Source organism: Macrotis lagotis, chromosome 2 (assembly GCF_037893015.1).
Source record: "Macrotis lagotis isolate mMagLag1 chromosome 2, bilby.v1.9.chrom.fasta, whole genome shotgun sequence".
Lineage (NCBI taxonomy): Eukaryota > Metazoa > Chordata > Mammalia > Peramelemorphia > Peramelidae > Macrotis > Macrotis lagotis.
In genome coordinates this window covers 10,421,990-10,441,973 of record NC_133659.1, presented here as the reverse complement: position 1 = coordinate 10,441,973, position 19,984 = coordinate 10,421,990, and the positions used below count along the sequence as shown (strand labels likewise).

Sequence of the window (19,984 nt, the reverse complement as noted above, 5' to 3'; positions counted from 1 at the left end):
CCCATGGGTAACTGCCTAAATCAGGATTTGAACCCAGGTCCAGGAAACACAAGCAGGGGGAAGGGGGAACTCTGGTGCAACAAAAAAAAAAAAAAAAAACTCTTGGAAGTCACAGAGTTCCTGGTCCCATGTTACCTTGAGCATATCACTTAATCATTAGCCTCAGTTTCCCCACTTGGAAAATATAGAAGTCCTACTTCTTGAAGACTTGCAGAGTCCCTTCCCCCTCTGGGGTCTATCAGCCTTTGAGATTCCAGTCGTGGTGAGAGAGAGCTCCAGAGAGCTCCAACCAGATTATAGCTGTCTCTAATCGTGGCTGAAATCTCAAAGTGGCCAAGCCAACCAGGAAGGCTGATGCTGCCTATCACTAGCTAGCTGGATGACCTTGGGTCTATCACTCAGCTTCCTTCCTATAAGGCCCAAGAGGACTTATCTTTTTATTGTCCAGTGGGGGGTGGGGGGAAACAGTGGGAGGAAGGAATAATAAATGCTGGTGAAATGAATAGATTTAAAAAATGAAATTTCAAAAAAGGCTGAAAGGGACAAAGAAAGACAGACAAGTGTCTGGAGCTGGAGTGAGTTGTGGACCTGCTCGGGGCTCCTCGTTTTATGGGGAAGTTCCCAAGCATTATTAAACCAGCCACAGAGCTAATCTTGGCTAGATTCCTGAATGTGGCCCCAGTTGGTCCCTTTCACTTAGAAAGGCTTTCTTTTTTTGAGACACCGGGGACCAGATCAGGGAAGGCTTTTTAGAGGGATGTTATGGAAATGAAAACGGCTTATCAATAATTACATCCCAAAGCAAATACAACCAAAAGGTTCCCAGACTTCCAGCCAATACAAACAACTTCCAAAGGGTTCATTCTCATTCAAAAGTCCCAGAGGCCTAGCAAAGATCCTCCCCAAACAAAGATAGATAATCCTGGGAATCAGGGCAAGCAAACATCCCAACCCCAACCTGGCCCAGTCTGGGTTAATCATCCACTGTGTAAAAACTCATAGATAGCATCTGCTCTCCATTTGCTAGTCTCTTTCTTTCCTCAAATTAGTGGCTACACTGATTTCCCCAGTCTCCTAACAGACTTGTAAATACTGAATTTTGAAGAGGGGGTAAGGGAGGGAAATGAAGCTGGAGGAGATGAGGCATTCCATGAGTCTCCACCTCCTCCCATCTCCAGCACCTGGGGCCTGTGGCGCAGACTTAAGAGGGCTAGACACAGGAAAACATGGATCCCAGGTCTTGGTCACTAGAGTATGGGCTTGATACACTCACATGTAGTTACAGACATATATATGTCGGTGTGCAGTGAATTCAGTCATGTCCAATTCTTCGTAGCCCCTTTAGGAGTTTTTCTGGCAAAGATACTGGAGTGGTTTGCCATTTCTTTCTCCATCTCAATGTACAGATAGGGAAACTGAGGCAAACAGGGTGAAGTGAATTATCCAGGAGCACATGGCTAAGAAATGTCTGGGACCAGATTTAGAGGAGTCTTCCTGATTCTCAGTCTAACATTCCATCTACTGTCACACACACACACACACACACACACACACACACACACACACACACTCCACACACACATACCACACACACCACACACACATACACACACACACACTCACACCACACACACCACACACACCACACACACACACACACACACACAGACACACACACACACACCACACACACAGACACTCTGAAGTCGGATTTGAACTCAGGCACTCCTGACTCCAGGGCCAGTGCTCTATCCACTGCGCCAAGCCACCCCATGTGCCACCTAGCTGCCCCCAATGATAGTCTTATTTGCTTGCATTTATGTGTCTCACAGTTAGTACAGCTATTAGAAAGGTATATGTGATTAACAAATGCATTTTTATTCATGCATTCATACATGCATTGTTCATTCATTTATGCATGCATGCATGCCACTGCCAGAGCCTCTAAGTCACCAGCCAGTGGCCCACTGAAGGAGTGAGAACAAGACAGGCAGACTCCCAGGAAAGGCCCTCCCTTTGATCTCTCAGTCTAGGTTCCTTCCAGGCCAGGGTCTGGAGACCAAACAAGTCAGATTTGCAATGGACCAGGCCTGGATTCTATTTTTTTAATGGGTTTCCAGTAGAAGCTCAATGACTCAGTTCCCAAACATCTGCAAGTCCCTTGCTTGGCTGAAACTGCCCCCATCCTCCCCACACCCCCACACCCCCACACCCCCCAGCCTTGTAAATCTATTATCCTCAGCCTTTTGAAAGACTGAAACCACCTCCTGGCTTTGGAGGAGCTGGAAGGAGTTTTCCCTGAATGGCAATTGGGGACTTGGGAAACTTTTGTCCTAAAAAGGAAAAAAGAAAAGAGGCCAAGGTCTGCTAAATATTTTTTTTTAATCTGGATTATGTTTATTATGTCTTTCCAGAGATCTACCAGACCGCTCAGCAGCCCCCCATGATTCCCTGCTCCCTGCCAGAGGCGGTATTCCCACCCTTCCTTTTTCAAAAGGGCAGCAGGCAGAACCAATGCCAGAGCAGCCCAAACAATGAGCAGCTCCCCAGAAAACCTTCCAGGCCTTGGTTGATTTGGGTGGGAATTATTCTTTTTTTAATCCTGATGTCTAGGATGAAGTGTGAAGAATCTTTACTATCTGACTGCGTGACTTAGAAGCCCTCCAATCAGACTGATTCCTTTACTCAACTCAGTCAAAGTGATTCCAAACCACGGCCGGGCCCACGCAGGAATCTGCAGTCCAGTTTGGGAGCCTTAGTGTCCACTCTCTCCTACTAGCTCAAGCCAGGGACTGGAAGAAGGACTTGTGCGAAGAGGAGGTAATGGGGAAATGGGCAAGGATGGACAGAGGGTTCAAGAGTAGATTTTGGGGGCAGCTAGGTGGCTCAGTGGATAGAGCACCCGCCCTGGAGTCAGGAGGACCTGAATTCAAATCCAGCCTCAGACACTTAATAATGACCTAGCTGTGTGGCCTTGGGCAAGTCACTTAATCCCATTGCCTTGCAAAAAAACAAAAAACAAAAAAACCCTAGAGTGGATCTCGGTTGTACAGTCACTGGAGTCAAATCTTGCCTCTGATGCTTACTATTTGTATGACCCTGGCTAAGTCAATGGGCCTCAATTTCTTTCTATTTGTAAAACAGGTAAATAGAGGCAAAACACATTTGTAAAATAGAGGCAAAATATATTTGTAAAATTATAATACCTCACAGGAAGCTTTTCCTAAGGCCCCCAACTGCTTCATCTCTCCTTCCCTCCTAAATGATCTTATATCTAACTAGCTTGTATAAATCTGGTCCTGTAGGTATGAATCTACATAGCTATAGACAAAGACAGGGACCCACACGTGGACTTCTTATCTCCCCTCATTAGAATGTAAACTCCTTTGGAGTAGGGCTTGGGCCTGGCACAGCAGTACTTAGAACACAGAAGGTCCACAACAAATACTTGGGCATTGTTGAATGGGAGTTCTCCAACTCCCATATGACCTCTACTCATCCCCCAAGTATCCCAGTCCACTGTCCAGGTCAGAAGCACAGAACACCTCCCCCCTCACACTCCCTTGGCTGACCTGGTGAAGCCTTGGGTCTCTTTTCTCAGGATTATATTTTTAATGTCTACTATTATTATTATTATTATTAGTAGTAGTAGTAGTAGTAGTAGTAAATTATGTTTTTAAATGCATAAATTACAAAGTATTACAAAGGAAACCAATTACACTAAAATTGTAACAAAACATTTTTAAAATAAGTTCATATTCCCTAGGTGGAAAACCCTGCCCTAAGACAAAGTGGCAGAGAAGGTGCCAACCTACACTGGTGGGAGCAGTTGTTTAGACTAGTAAAGACACTCGCAGCGCCATTGCTGTCCCTTCCAGCTTCTTTCCCTGACAGTTGGTGTTGTCCTTGGCGCCTGAGTAGCCATAAGAAGTAGAAAGTGTTCAGGTAAGGAAACTGAGATAGGAAGGAGCTGAGTGAATTGCTTCAAGTATAAACAGGGAGTAAAGTAAGGGAAAGAGGTAGGATTGGAACTGAAGGTTGCAGACTCCTTAGCCAGGGTTCTTTCCACCAAGCTACTGTCCTAATGAAATTTGTTTTGGTATCATTGTAAGACAAACAAACAAACAGAGAAGGTTCCTGAACCACAGAATCACTTGTAAAATCAGAAAACCCAACAAATCCCCAGCTCCTGGAAAGGGTTCTCTGTCTCCCTAAGGAGGGAGGCAAGTTTTCCTGCCTCTGAGGTTCCCTGGGAGATAGAGTTCTGAGCCATGGAGTTTCATAAAAAATTCTTTTATGGTCTTGGGCAAAAAAGGTGGAGTGGGGGAGAGGAATGCTGGGAAAAGATAGCATCAGCCTAAATCAAAGCCACCCTGAGCATCTACAAACAAAGCTGTGGAAGGTAAGCTCCCCCAAACCCAACCGCCAACCTGCCCACATGAAAGTCAGCAGCCCACACAGTGCACCCCCCGCCTGGCCTTCCTGCGCAGGAGAAAACCCTCTCTCATCAGTTTCTGGACAATAGGATGGCATCAGGCATTAACTGGGTTTGTGTATCAGAGTCCGACTGCCATGCCACTTTGCATCAATAGAGAATGCCTTGAAAGACAACAAAATAACCAATGGAAGGGCCTTGGGGATCTGCCTGAGAATCTTATCATAAACCCTTTGTAGTGCCCCATGCCCCGACCAAGTCATTTTATCTTGCTGGACCCCTTTCTAAGACTATCAGTCATGGTAGGGTTGTAGTCTGTGAAAGTCAATAGATGGGCATCATGTACTTTTACTTTAAGTGTGGGGACACATAACCTCCTAAATAGAAAATATGATAATCATAGCTAGTATTTACAAAGCACATTAAGCTTAATATACAAAGTGCAAGGCAGAAATTCAAACCACTGCCTCCTGAATTTCAGCCCAATGGTGCCTTGGGGAGAGTGCTGGACCTGAAGTCAGGAAGACCTGAATTCAAATCCAGTTTCTGAGATTTACTAGCTGTGTGACCCTCGACAAGTCTCAGCTTCAGTTTGTGTTCTTCTAGGAATTCTTTTTGAGCCTGAAATCCATTTACCAATCCAATTTTCTTTGAGCTTTGGATGTGGCTGTTTTGACATTGTTGTCTTCTGAGTTTGTGTTTTGATCTTCTGAAAACTATCCTTTTGTTGTCAGGTTCTTAGGATTGGACATTGTGCTTCTGAGTTTCCTTCCAGATTTAAATCTGTGGTCCCCTGACTCTACAATCTCTTCCTTCCTTGTGGGTCTTATAAGTTAATGGCATTCTGGAGAATGAAACAGTGGGCAAACATTACCTTTCCCCCAATAACATGATCTTTTAGCAAATTCTTCTGAATATTTATAGCCAATATGGCAGAGTAAAGGTAGGAACTTAATTGAGCTCTTCCAAATTCCTCTCCAAATAACTACAAAATGAATCCTAGAAGGCTGAAATAATTTTCAGGCTCAATAATAACTGAAAATGTCAGTAAAAATGATCTAACTCATTGGGGTGAAAGGGGAGGACAATCCAGCCAGACCACATCCAGGCAAGCCAGCAGAAGGTCTTAGGGGTGCATGAATCTGCAGTGATGGCCTTTGGAGTTCTCAGTCCACAAATGAGAAGGGAGATTATAGGGGACAACTGGTCAGAAAGAGATTTTAAGGGACTCTTTGTTGGCACAGGTGTAGTACCCTGTTGCATTACCTATATATAGTGCTGGGTCAGGATCCAATGGCAAGGAGGAGCACTAACACACCAGAACATGCTACCTCAAGGGACAGGGACCCTGGTTATAGCTCCAGGGCAGAAAAGGGTGCTTATGGTCATTCAGAAACCAGAGCACAGGTCAAGAGAGCAATGACCTCACATCTCCTTATATAATACTACATTGGTACAACAGCAGCACAAAAAAAAAAAAAAGGCTTGGGAAAGTGTCCCACCTCATCCCATCCCCGGAGCACAAATTTAACATAAAATTAAAAGTCAACACATAGATGGAAAAATGAGCAAACAACAAAAAAAGAAACCTGACAAAGTTAGTATTCAGATGGGGAAGATCAAACCAGAAACTCAGAAGACGACAATGTCAAAACAGCTACATCTAATGTCTCAAAGAAAAGTTGAATTGTAAATGGGTTTCAGGCCCAAAAAGAATTCCTAGAAGAGTACAAAAAAGGATTTTAAAAATCAAATAGGAGATGCAAAACAAAAACTGGAAAAATAAATGAGACTGATGCAGTAAAATCATGAAAGGAGTGTCAACAGTTCTGGTAAAAGATAGACCAAAAAATACTGAAGGAAATAACATTCTAAAAAAAAAAAAAAAAAAAAAGAGAACTGACCATATAGAAAAAGGAGTTACAAAAGCTCAATGAAGAAAATAATTCCTGATTATTATAATTGGGCTTGTAAAAGCTAATGAGATCTCAAAAACCAATAAAAGAAAATGAAGAGTGGGGGGGGGGGGGGAACAGGAAAAAATGTGAAATATTTCACTGAAAAAACAACAGACCTGGAAAATAGATTGATGAGATGATTTAAGAATTATTTGACTATCTGAAAACCAGGATCTTAAAAGAGCCTAAGATGTTGTATTTCAAGAAATTAGTAAGGAAAACTGCCCTGATATCCTAGAACCAGAGGGCAAAGTAGAACTCAAAAAGATCCACTGGCTACCTCTTAATCTCAAATGAAAACTCCCAGGAATATCAAAGTCAAATTTTAGAGCTGCCAGGTCAAAGGGAAAATATTGCAAGCAATTAGAAGGAAACAATTCGGGGGCGGCTAGGTGGCATAGTGGATAAAGCACTGGCCTTGGAGTCAGGAGTACCTGGGTTCAAATCCGGTCTCAGACACTTAAAAATTACCTAGCTGTGTGGCCTTGGGCAAGCCACTTAACCCCCATTTGCCTTGCAAAAAAAAAAAACTAAAAGAAAAAAAGAAGGAAACAATTCAAATATCATGGAGTCACAGTCAGGATCACAGAAGATTTAGTAGTTTCCACATTAAAGGATAAGGAGATTTGGAATAAGATATTCCAGAAGGATAAGGAGCTAGGATTGCAGTCAAGAATCACCTACCCAGAAAATTCAGAAATTTTAAGCGGATTATAATTATATTTAATATTATAAATGAATATTTAATGAGATTGAAAGCTTTCAACATTCCTAATGAAAAGACCAGAAATAAATTCAAAAGTTTGATTTTTCAAATGCAAGACTCAAGAGAAGACTAAAAAGGTAAACAAGAAAGGACTTTCATAAGGGATAAGATAAAATTAAACTGTTTGCATTCCTACAAGGAAAGATTTTACTTGTAACTCCTAAGAATTTTATCACTATTAAGGTAGAGGTATATATTGAGAGAGGATGTGGGTATGAGTTGACTGATATTTTCATAAAGCAAGATTAAGGAATAAACTGTGAGATGGAAGAAGGAAGAGGTAAAATGGGATAAATTGCAAAAGAGAAACAAAAAAGTGTTTACAGTGAAGGGGCAGATGGGGTGATGGTAGCAGGCAATGACTGAACCTTACTTTCATTTGAAATGGCTTGAAGAGAGAATAATAGACCCAGTTAAAGAGTACAGAGAAATAGGAAAAGTCAGGAATAAATAAAAGGGGCTGACAGAAGGGAAGACAGATTGGGAGAGGTGGGAGTCAGTAGCCACTGAAAAGGGATAGGGTAAGAGAGAAGGATAAATTAGAATGGAGGGAAATACAGAATTAGTAATCATAACTGTGAAAATAATGATAAAAACTCATTTCTCAAATATATAAAACACTGATCAAGTTTATAAAAATATAAGCCATTCCTCAATTGATAATAGTAAAAGGAAAGAGTTTTCAAGCAAAGCTATCTATACTCATATGAAAACATTCTCTAAATCTCTATTAATTAGAGAAATATGAATTAAAAAACTCCACCTCACATTTGTCAGATTGTTTAACATGAAAGAAAAGAAAAATGACAAATGTTGGAGGGGATATGGAAAAAATAGGGAAACTGAAGCACCATTAGTGGAGTTGTGAACTGATCCAGTGATTCTGGAGAGTGATTTGGAACTATGCCCTAAAGGCCATAAAACTATGCATATTAAACCAGAAATCCTGTATTTCAAAAAGACATTGTAAAAATTTAAAGAAAAGACCTAAATATACAAAAATATTTATAGGAATTTTTTTTTATGATGGCAAAAAAGTGGAAATTGAGGGAATGTCCATAACTGGGAAAGGTTGAATAAGTTGTGGTCCATGATTGTGGTGGAATATTATTGTGCTGTAGGGAATGATGAGTAGAATGATTTCAGAAAACCTGGAAAGACTTAAATGATCTGATGCAAAGTGGAATGCTAGAGCCAGGAGGATATCGTAGACAATAACAGGAGAATTGTACGATGATCAACTGTAAATGATTTAGCTACTTTCGACAATACAGTGATCCAAGACAATTTCAAAGGATACGTGATGAAAAATGCTATCCACCTCCAGAGAGAGGACTGACGGATTCTGAATGCACATCAAAGCATTTGTTTTACTTTATTTTTCTTGGGATGGCTGTGTGTGTGTGGTGTGTGTGTGTGTGTGTGTGTGTGTGTGTGTGTGTGTGTGTGTGTGTTTTCTTTCACAATAGGACTAATATGGAAATGTTTTGCATGACTGCACATGTAAAATGATATCAAATTGCTCACCATCTCAACAAGGGAGGAGGAAAGGAAGGGAAGGAAGGAGGGAGAGAATTTGGATCTCAAAATTTTAAGAAAGCAAATGTTAATAAAATAATGAATTCATAAAATAGTTTAAAATTTAAAAAAAATAAAAAATAAACCAATTCTTCTGAAAACTCAAAGGGAGGCCTTGATGGTGGTAACTCTAGGCAGGTTAACAAGGAAACTACCTAGAGCCAAGAGACCTCTTGGGATCATTTGAGTGACTCCACTTGGATAGCGCCCACTTTGCCTGGTCTTACGAGTGCTCAGGTCAGCAATGATAACAACAGAAGAAGAAAAAGAATGGTAGCAGAGAAACTATGCTAAAACAGCTTCACCAAACAACTCTATTGGGAAAGGCAGGGGTTCTTAGGAACAAAACCTAATCCAAATCTCCAAACCTACAGAAATGTGGTGACCTTGTTCACAGTGGCCCTGGTATTTGGTGGCAGAGTTGGAATTTGAACCTAGATCAGTAAGAGAAGACCATGAATTAGATCTAGAAAGCACCTGAGAGGCCCTGGAGTCCAACTTCTTCATTTTACAATTAAGACAAACAAAGGTTAAGTGACTTGCCCAGAGACATTCAGTTCTGAGGCAGGATTTGAAATCAGGTCTTCTGTCCAAGTCTGGAACTCTAATTAAAGCATTAATGTCTTTTTGGTCATCTGCTGTTTGGGGATGACCAGATTTGTGATTTCATTAGCACAGGAAACTCCATTCTCCCATGCAGTCAGCCTTCCCTGTACAAAGTCTAGTCTTAGGGCAGCTGCCTGGGGCTTGGAGAGAGTAAACATGTGTCCCCTGCCTCACCTCCCAAAGGAGGCTGGAACCCAAGCATTCCCAGCCTTAAGAACTCACAGGCCACTGTTACCACGATGCTTGATCCACTATGAGGAAACTGAAGAAGTCACTGAATTCAAGCTGTCTGGGTTGCAAGAATTTTAGTCCCTCATTTGCAAGTGAGGAAAAAATGAGGCACAGAGTGGTCTAAGTGACTGGGCCAGGATCCCATGGGGTAATGTTTAGAGCTTTCATTTGACGCTACTCATCTCTCTCCTTTCCCCTCCCCTCCTTGCACCCTGTCTCTTGCCATCTCTCTCTCTTGCTCTCTCTCTCTCTCTCTCTCTCTCTCTCTCTCTCTCTCTGACTCTATCTCTAGGTCTCTGTGTCTCTGCCACTCTCTGTCTCTCCCTGTCTCTGTCTCTCTCTCTCTCTCTCTGTCTCTCTCTGTCTCTGTCTCTCTTTGTCTCTGTCTCTCTGCCTCTGTCTCTCTCTGTCTCTCTCTGTCTCTTTGTCTCTGTCTGCCTCTGTCTCTGTCTGTCTCCCCCAACCTCTGAAGGCCGCCTCTTCTGCCCTGGCCAGCCCTGCCATTGGTTCTTGGGACAGGACAGGCAGAAGGAGGCCCAAACTTACTGATTTGGTTGTTGAGCTTGAAAGCGATGTCCAGCTGGAGGATGAAGAGCATGAACTGGAACCAAGGACTCATCTCCATGTTGGGCAGCGGCACGTGGACAGCAAAGACAATGTCGTTGGCTTCAATCTGCCGGGGAGGGGCCTCATCAAAGTCCCGGATCTTGTCACACTGGTTGGGGCCCCAAGGCATGAACCACTTGGATTTGTGATGCACTTTCTTGGAATCCACACATTTCACTGACATGTAGGACATGGCTGTGGTGGGGCCAGGAGCTGAAAGGAGGAAAACATTTTCTCGGTTGAAGAGAACCAATGGATTCAAGGTTTCCTAATGTGCAGGGATGACCATGCACTTCCCTATACTCTCAACATCAGTGACCACTGAGGACCTCCAGGACCCTCCATCTGGAATCCAAAGCCCTTCACAACCTCACTTCTTCCTACCAGTAATATCATCCTCTAGGATTCAAAGATCTGGACCTATTCCCTAATCCTTGTGTGCAGCTTCCATCTCCTCCCTCCCAGTTGGCCTGCACACCTACAAAATTCTCCCCTCTGCCCTTTAGCTCTCAGCTCTCCTGGCTTCCTTCAAGCCTTAACTCCAATATCCCCTTGCCCCATACCCACTGTTCACATCTTCTCTTCTGACTTTGCCTTCCAGACAATCCCAATACGTCTTGTAGGGACAGAGTTTGGTATGGACCCATTAGTAGGTGAGCTTCAGGGCTTAGCCAGGATCTGGAATACACCAGTGGACAACTTAGATCAATACTTGTTGGTGTGCTGGCCAGCCCCTCTGCTAACGACATGGATAATACGACTGCCATTTAATGCTTTCTGGATATCTACCCTGTGAGGGAGGTGCACTGGGTTTTATTAGCTCTCTTGAGAAACTGAGGTTCAGACCTAAATGAATTTGCCCATGGTCACTAGAGAAATGACAAAGCAGAAATAGCACTAACTGTGTGACCCTGGCCAAGTCAGGTAACTTGTCTCAGCCTTAGTTTCCTCATCTGTAAAAAAAAGAGAAATGGATTCAATAGACTCAAAGTGTAAAGAGTGACCAGGAGTAAGGAAGATGTGCATTCCAATCCTGACTTAAGAGAGTTATTAACTGTGTGACCTTGGGCAAGTCACTTAACCTTTTTCAGTTTCAGTTTCCTCAACTGGAAAATGGTTGCTATATAAATGCTGCTGCTGCTGCTGCTGCTGCTACTGGAACTTATAGGCAAAGACCTCTGACTCCCTAATAAATATCAGATGCAGGTTATGGACCCAGTCTGGCAACTTTCTCACAGATTATAGAAATACAGACTTAGAAATGAAAGACATCTTTTATCCTATCACATCCTACAAATGAAAAACATGCATTTCAGAGAGGGCAAGTCATCTACCCAGGGTCACACAGCTAGGAATATTAGAGATTCAAATTCAGGTCCTTCTACCTCCAAAACAGAGCTTGGGTGCCAAGTCCAGAGAGGAATAGATCTTTCTCACTGCAACAGCAGCAACAGTCAATTTCTCTAATGATACAAGTTCTGTCCCTTCTTAAATTACTATGCATTGTCGATGTGTTATAAAAATGTAAAGTCTTCAAGGGTAAGGTCTGATTTTTTTCCCCATGCATGTACATATATCTTTGTATCCTTGGGACCTAGTACTCAGTAGGCAATTAATAAATGCTTATCAAATAGACCTGGAAGTCATTTCCCTTCTCTGAGACTTAGTTTCCTCACACATAAAATGAAAAAAGGATCAGAAGAGTCAGGATCAGAAAGCCTCAGTTCAAATTCCATCTCAGATATGACTTGGGTCATTTTGGGAAAGTCTCTTTATCTCTGTTGGCCTCAGTTTCCTCAGTCTGTAAAAAGGGAGATGTGGACTAGATGGGCACTTAAGATCCCTTACAGGCTTTGGTCCTATGACTAGAAGGTTCCACTCCGATGCTAACATTCCATGATCTCCTATATTATTAGGAATAAAAGTCAAAGTCTACAAAAGGCTAGAAATGACCCCCCCCCAATTCTAAGTCATCCTTCCTCAACTCTTCTTGAAGGCCCTTCATAAGAGCATCCTATGAGTCAGTCCAATAGCTAGACCATGCCTTGATGGTCATCACTGCCAACCTCCCTTCCTGGGACAGTCTTCTCCCACACACCCCCTTTGATTCACTGGGGCTGCTCCTAAGTCATTTGCCTGTTAAGACAGACGTATACCTTATTCTTGGAAACCTGACTCAATGGAGACTCAATGGAGACTCCAGTTATCCTGACTCAGCCCAGGGCTAAGAACCTGGGCCACAAACATCCAAAGAGGGCCTTGAGTCTTGTGGTTGGGGAAATGAGCAAGAAGAGCCAAGTCATGGGTAGGTCCCATTTATAGCTCAGATAATCACACAGATTTCTAAAAACTTCTTCCAAAATGACCTTGGCCTTTTTTTTATTTATACTCCTCCTCCTCCATCCCATTTGAAAAATGAGTCTCTTGTTACGCAGAAACGGCCACAAATGACTTGCTAATATGCAGGGAACAGGTCTAGAGCCTCATTCTAAAATCAGTAGGTAACGTACTGACTAGACCTATGACTAGAAGGTTCCATTCCAGTGCTAACATTCAGTGATCCCCTATATTATTAGGGAAAAAAAGTCAAAATCCACAAATGGCTAAAAATGATCCCTCCCCTGTTCTACCTCATCCTTCCTCAATTCTTCTTGAAGGTCTTTCATAAGATCATCCTATGTAGTCAGTTCAACAGTCAGTAATGATCACCACTGACAACCTCCTGTCTTGGGACAGCCTTCTCCCACATACCCCCTCTGATTCATTGGGCACTCTCCTAAGTCATTGGTCTGTTAAGGCAGACTTTTACCTTATTCTTGGAAACCTGACTCAATAGGGATGAGTCTTAAGCTTCAAAAACTAGACCAGAGACAAAATCCGCCTCCTTTCAACCTGTCATTTATTATCTCATTCCTTAGAAGAAAAAAAAACTATTATTATGAGATGATCTTTGATCTTAGAATTAGAAAGATCCATCATCACCTCCTTTAGATATTCTTCATCATTTTGGTTCTGGCTTCACCAGACTGTCAAAGGGCTTCTTGGAACCAAAAATACAATAAAATAAAATAAAATTTAATTAGGAAATATTCAACAAAAGAAATAAAAATACCATAGAATAGATTTTTTTTAAGTCAACATGAAGCCTGCAGGTATCTTTATGTGTGGTTTGGTAACCCAGATTTCTATTTTCTCAGAATATTTTTTTTATTTCTCATTTTTAGTGAATAAAATAAAACAAATAGGGTTATAGGAGATCAGGGTTATAGGAGATCAATTATATTAAAATAAAATTATTAATTTAAAAAAACCCAAGTTTATGATCCTGCAAGCCTCAGTCTCCCATTTTACAGATGCGAAAGCAAAGATCCAGTATACAGTACAATGGGAAGAGAATGGGAATGTAGCACAATGGGAAGAAGGCTTTGGAGACAAAGGCCAGGGTGCAAATCCCAACTCTCACCCTATGTCTAAGAACCTGGGCCACACATTGCATCCTGCCCTGTGCATTTCCTCATTCATTAAATGAGAGATTTGGATTCAATGACCTCTAAGGGTCCATTCCACTGTAAATGTGATCCAATGACTTCAAGATAAACATTTCTAGGCTTCTGCAATTGAGCCTATACTTACATTACTATCAGTAAATGCAGACATGGTACAACCCATAGAGTTAAGACACCAACTGACAAATGGAAGATGCAAAAAAAAAAAAGATACTGAGATGTTCTATAGGATGAGGAATTAGAAAGGCCAAAGTTCAAATCCAAACTCAGACATTTACTGTCGTGTGATCTGGGCTGAAGCTCTGTTTGTCTCAATGCTGTAAAATTAGCTAGAGAAGGAAATGGCGAACCCATACAGAATCTGTGCCAAGAAAATTCCAAATGGGGTCAAGTAGAGTCAGACATAAATGAACAACTGACTAACATCAGCAAAATGTAGGCATTTGTTGTGCTTGACTTTGTATCTACAGTGTCAAACTCAAATAGAAATCTGGGTTACCAAACCACACATAAAGATCCCTGCAGACTGTATGTTGACTTAAAAAATCTATTCTATGGTATTTTTATTTCTTTTGTTGAATATTTCCTAATTAAATTTTACTTTGTTTTTGTTTTTTTGTCAAGGCAATGGGGTTAAGTGACTTGCCCAAAGTCATACTGATAGGTAATTATTAAGTGTCTGGCACTGAATTTGAACTCAGGTCTACCTGATTCCAAGATTTCTATCCACTGCATCACCTAGCTGCCCCATCCCAATTATATTTTAATCTGACTGACATAGGGTCCCATGTTTGACATATTTGTTATACATATATACTAGGGGTTTTGTTTCTTTTGTTTTGAGGGATCAGAGAAGATAGATCTTTGAAAAAAAAGAAATAAAATACACACAAAAGGAGGATGGCTAAGATTGTCAATTCAATGGGATGAGGAGGAGAAGGAGAGGAAAGAAGCAACCTAGTGAATAAACTGATATGCTAACTGAATGGACTACCAAGCTCATTGTTATGGAGGTCCTGGTTCAAATGTTCCCAGATATTTGACCCTGGGCAGGTGGCTTCCATTCTCTCATTTGAGAGATGTACACTAGGACTTCTAAGGTCCAGCCTAGTCCTGAATCTAGATCCATGATCACAATGTGACCCAGGAGCTCACTCTTCCTCAACAATCTTTGATTTGAACAAAGTCTCCTAGAGACAATGGCCCTACCCAAAGGTGGCCTTCATGGGGACAAATCTAACTGAACCCATGCCAAAGGGAAGAGCAGATCTGGTACAAGGGGAGGAATAAAGACACAGAGTGGGGGTAGAGGGGAGAGTGTGGGGCATGTTGAAGAGAGAATGAGGAAATCAACTTCTCCTTAAAACAAAACCTCAAATGGTCCTTTTGTTTGAACTGGGAGGTTCTTCTGAAGTCAGAGAAAAGGATGATTTTCACATAAAGGAGGATTGTAGATTAGGAGCTGAGGACATCTAGACCTATTGACAGATGATGAAAATGAGGCTAGGGAGATCATTCAGTCTTGTTATTGCTCATTCCTATTCAGCTGAAGCTTTAGATGTTCGCAATCACAAAACTATGATTCTCCTTTGTTTGAAAATACATCAAATATTACAAATATTCTAGAAGATTTAAAGCTGAAAGGGGCTGCATCAATCATTTAAAACAACTTTCTTATTTCCAGAAAAGGGGAAAAAGGCCCAGAGAAGAAGAGGAACTTGCCAAAGGTAGACTTGCTTTGCTTTAGTAGCTGTTTTCAGGCATTCCATCACATCCATAGCTTCATGACTCAATTTGAGGTTTTCTTGGCAAAGACACTGAAATGGCTTGCCATTTCCTTCTCCAGTTTGTTTTACTGGAGGAAACTGAGGCAAACAGGATGAAATGACTTGCCCAGGGTCACATGACTGGTAAGTGTCTGAGGTAAGATTTGAACTCATGAGGATATCTTTTTGCGACAAGGCCCCAAGTTCTGTGCACTATCTTGTCCCCAGCTGCCTTTACTTTAGAAGTTATAAAATTCCTTGTCTCCCAGGGTCTCCACATACATAAAATCATAGATTTAGAAATGGGGAGGAATCTACGGGTCCATCTAGTCCTTTAATTTTCAGATGAGGAAACTGAAGAATCAAAGAAAGAAGGGATAGTCCCACCAGCACATAAGGAGTGTTAGAGGTGACATTTGAATCCAAGTCCTCTGACCTTACATTCATTGCTCTTTCCATTGAACCATATAACCTCCGTTCTGAGTGGTGAATGAGCCCGTTCAAAGTCCCAAAGGGACAAAGTCTTAGTGTTCCAATCCCTCTCGCATCCTTGGGGTTCTTGGTCCTAGGACTGGGACTATGTCTACTGAACACCTGGGAGAAGGGAAAGATGGTAGCCTCAAAACTGGAAGGCCTTCTCACAAAGAGGAATGGATGTTTTTGCCTTTCTTGTACTTTCTATCCTTTCAGTTCACCAAATGGCTTGGGGGATTCAATTAAGCATCTCCTGCTTGGTCAATCAGGGGTCCCCTGGAGGAGCCCAGTTCTTTCTCCTTTTCTACACCAGCTCCCTTTGACAGAATTTCTCTCTTTCTTGGTGGGTTAAGAGGAGTAGTTGTCTGTTGAGAAGGGTGACATATACAGAAGCCCCCCAAAATAACCCCTATACACCCTCCCATAGGAGGTTCCCTCCTTCTGATTGCAAGTGAACTGCCATAGTTTCCAAATGGGAAGAATCCAGGGCAAATGGGAACCAAGTCCATGGAGAATCCAACAGAAACCATGCTGATGGTTGTCAGACAGGGGAGCCCTGCTTCCCCAAGGGACAAAAGGAGCTAAGTTGAAAAAGGAAAGATGAAAATCCAAACTCAACACAGAAGAAAGGGTGCTCCCACACACTCCTCAGCCTCTGGGGACAGAAATGTAAGAGAAGCAACAGAATCTGAGTCTCTGGTGCTGAGAATTCATTCTATGTGTTTTTGCTAGGGAGTCATAGTTTTGTGTATTTAAGACCTAGATGAATGACATTGGGCCAACAATATTAGGAATGTTTGCCTAGGTGATGAGCACAACCAGCTTGCCTCTGACAGGGAAGCATGTCTAGGAATAGTGGGGCAACCTCCCTGGTGTCCCCAGCTCAGTAGGTCTGCCATTTCCTCGTTGCAGGTGACACCGATTCCTGACTGTCTGTCCTGGGCTCATCCTCCTAGGAGGTCACTGCAGGGAACTACTTCCCAGAACACATACTGGTACTAATTACATAATAACAGTCTGCTTTGGTAGAGAACAGGTTGACTAAAGGCTTTCCTTGTTGGGCTTCTCTTCCCATGGGACGCCAACAGACATGTACCTTAGGGAACAGTTAGGCTTAGTTCTTCATTTTAACAATAGGAGAACCATTGAACTCCCCTGGTCTTGGTCCTTTTAGATCACACAGAAAGCAGATACTCCATAAACACCCTTACTGTGCTAGAAGACAAGGGTTGCGAGGGCATACCTGCTCCAATGACGTCATCTTCATTATCCATCTTCTCAAGTTTCCTCCCTCATCTAGAAAATAAAGGGAACTGACCTCCAAGCCCTCTGAAGTCCCTTCCCACTGGGACTCTCTTAACCTAGGACCATTCCCATTAGCCATGTCCATTTCTTTCCAGTTTTGTATTGCCAACTAGGGAGAGTTTGACCAGGACACTGGTAGCTACAGAGCAGCAAGTCACCCAGAAGAAGAGATCCTGAGACTTGAGCAGATCCTGCATTTGGGAGAGGATATTTCCTTCAGTCACACAGCACCACATTCCTCTCTTACTTCCATGTCCTATCTCTGCCTAGAACACTTCTCCACCCCCCCACTTCTTAGTTTTTTCACCTAACTCTCTTTACACCTCAGCATCAGGACCATCTCCTCCAGAGTTCTTTACTGATTTCTTTGCCTCTTTGTTACCTCAGCTCCAAGCAATCCACTCTTATTTTGTTTATATCTTTTCTTCTTTGTGAAGATGCTATATCCTATCCCTCCTTCTCCCAGTAGACTGTAAGCTCCATTTATGTCTTTGTATCATTACTGGTTATAGCAAGGACATCATAAATGTTTGTTGGATTGATTATCCCAGTGAAAGAAGTACCCTCATTGATGAGAGGGTGAATCACTAAAGAATGGAAGTATATAGAGTAGAAATTTCTTCTCAATTAGGGATTCCTTGGGTAGTTATGAATTCCATTGAGAAGTCATGTAAATCCTCTGAACAATAGGTGTGTCACTGGAGTGAATCCAGAATCAAATTAAAATGTAAATTGGAAACATTTAACAAAAATATATATAGCAGATAATGGTAATTCGTGGTTTTTCTAAGTCAATAGGTGATCTGTTTCTATTTAAGTTTGACACCATTGAGCTGGATCCCATCTCAGAACCATGTTTTTAAAATCCACATGACAAAATAAGGAGAACAACAAAGCAATCCAATGAACCTGAAATGGAGCTCTCCAACTAATTTAAAAAAAAAATCAAAGGGGGTGGCTAGGTGGTACAGTGGATAAGGCACCAGCCTTGGAGTCAGGAGTACCTGAGTTCAAATCTAGCCTCAGACACTTAATAATTACCTGTGTGGTGCTGGGCAAGCCACTTAACCCCATTTGCCTTGAAAAAGGAAAAAAAAACCCAAACAAGGAGCCCAGGATAAGAATCCCCATTCTTGAAGTATTTGCTTTTTCTAAGGTTCATAAGTCCCTTGAAGTTTTTGGATTTTTGAGGGTAACATCTCCCACCTTAAGATTCTTGTGACAGGAGTGTTGTATAATGGAAAGCAGAGTGAGATATTTTTAGAGGAAACAAGTTGGAAGCTTAGTTCTGTCACTTCCTATCAGGATGACCTTGAAAAACATCCCTTCCTCTTTGTGAGAAATCTTGCAGTTCTGATGCTACCATCTTTTACTTCTCCCAGGTGTTCAGTAGACATAGTCCCAGTCCTGGGACCGAAAACCCCAAGGATGCAACCCATCTGTCCTCCTTGCATTTGAACTCTGAATCATCAAACACTAGGCTTTCCCAAAATTAATGGAAGAACTTTGTTGTGGGCTGAACTTTCTAGAATGATTAGCTGACAGCTGCAAGGGAAAGGAATGTGGAGGGTAGACTAGTTAAAAGGTAATTTATACTTGCTGTTCATCCTTCATTTTTGAAGAGGACCAATGAGATCATAGGGTGATGTCTTGACTTGCATATGACTTGTATTGAAGTGAGGTAGAGCTGCACAAAGCTGTCAAGCTCCCTCTCTCTTCCAGAGTCATCTAAGTCCAGTAGCCCACAAAAGTCAGATGGCTTGTGACTACCTGGGATGCACAGCATGAATGACCTTGGTGTCTTCTATGTCTGACCAAGCTCTAGGCTTTCCATGGAGCCTACTTCATCAGCCTTCATGGAAATTGGAACCATTTTTCCTTCTCTGCCAATTCCAATGGGGGTGGGGGTGGGGAGGGGATTCTTCAGATGCTTGGGGTAGTTACTGTTTTGGCAGATGGGCTAACTGATGGCAACTGAGGGAGTCCTAAGCTCATGGGTGAGTTATGTGGGGTGTCTACCCTAAGCATGTGATGGAATGGCCAGAGGAGAACAATTCATTCCAGTGGTCATGAAGCCATCTGAAGAGGATGTTCTGGAATGCTTAGAGTGCAGACATCAAAGATGCCAAGGTCATCCACTGCATCTAGGGCCAGTCTTGACTCTGTCTTGCCACACTTTGGAAGAGAGAGTGAGGCCGCTGACTTCGGGCAACTCCTCCCCACTTAAATCAAATTTAAGTATGCAACAAAAGCCATCACTTATAACCATTCCCCAAAGTCCTGTGGCTACAGAAAAGCGAAGAAGTAGCAGGTGTGGATACAATGTGACTGGAATCACAATCCTACACACAAGTGGCCCAGGCCACAGGTTATTTTCCAACCGAAAGCAACAGTAGGATTTGGCAGCTCCCCTGCCTGAATGAGCAGCCCTTTTACGGATCATACTGCTCACCTTCTGATGTGAGAAAGGGGCTAGCAAAGGTACCCTAAAAATTGTCTGCTTCCCCAACCCTGGAGGGGAATCCCCTAGTGCGGTCAAGACACAAAAAAATCTACAAAGACTTCTTACACTGGCACAGGAGTACCCAGCATAGCATGCCCTCCTCAGTGAGGGGGCTGCCCTCTGAGGAAGGCAGAATGGAAGTAGCTCAAAGGAAACGTGCCACTCATAAGTTTAGAGTACTGGGTTAAATGAATGAATGAAAAAAATCAAACAAACATTTTTATTAAATGATTATTGTCTTCCAAGCACT

At 42.3% G+C, this 19,984-nt stretch overlaps 1 protein-coding gene across 1 annotated transcript in view; it reads right to left on the bottom strand.

Moving 5' to 3' along the window:
* The window catches only part of WLS (Wnt ligand secretion mediator), a 132,503-nt gene that overhangs the window by 66,803 nt on the left and 45,716 nt on the right, over window positions 1-19,984 (bottom strand). The window contains 1 exon segment of the mRNA XM_074221212.1: window positions 10,121-10,393. Coding sequence (XP_074077313.1) covers window positions 10,121-10,393 — 273 coding nt within the window.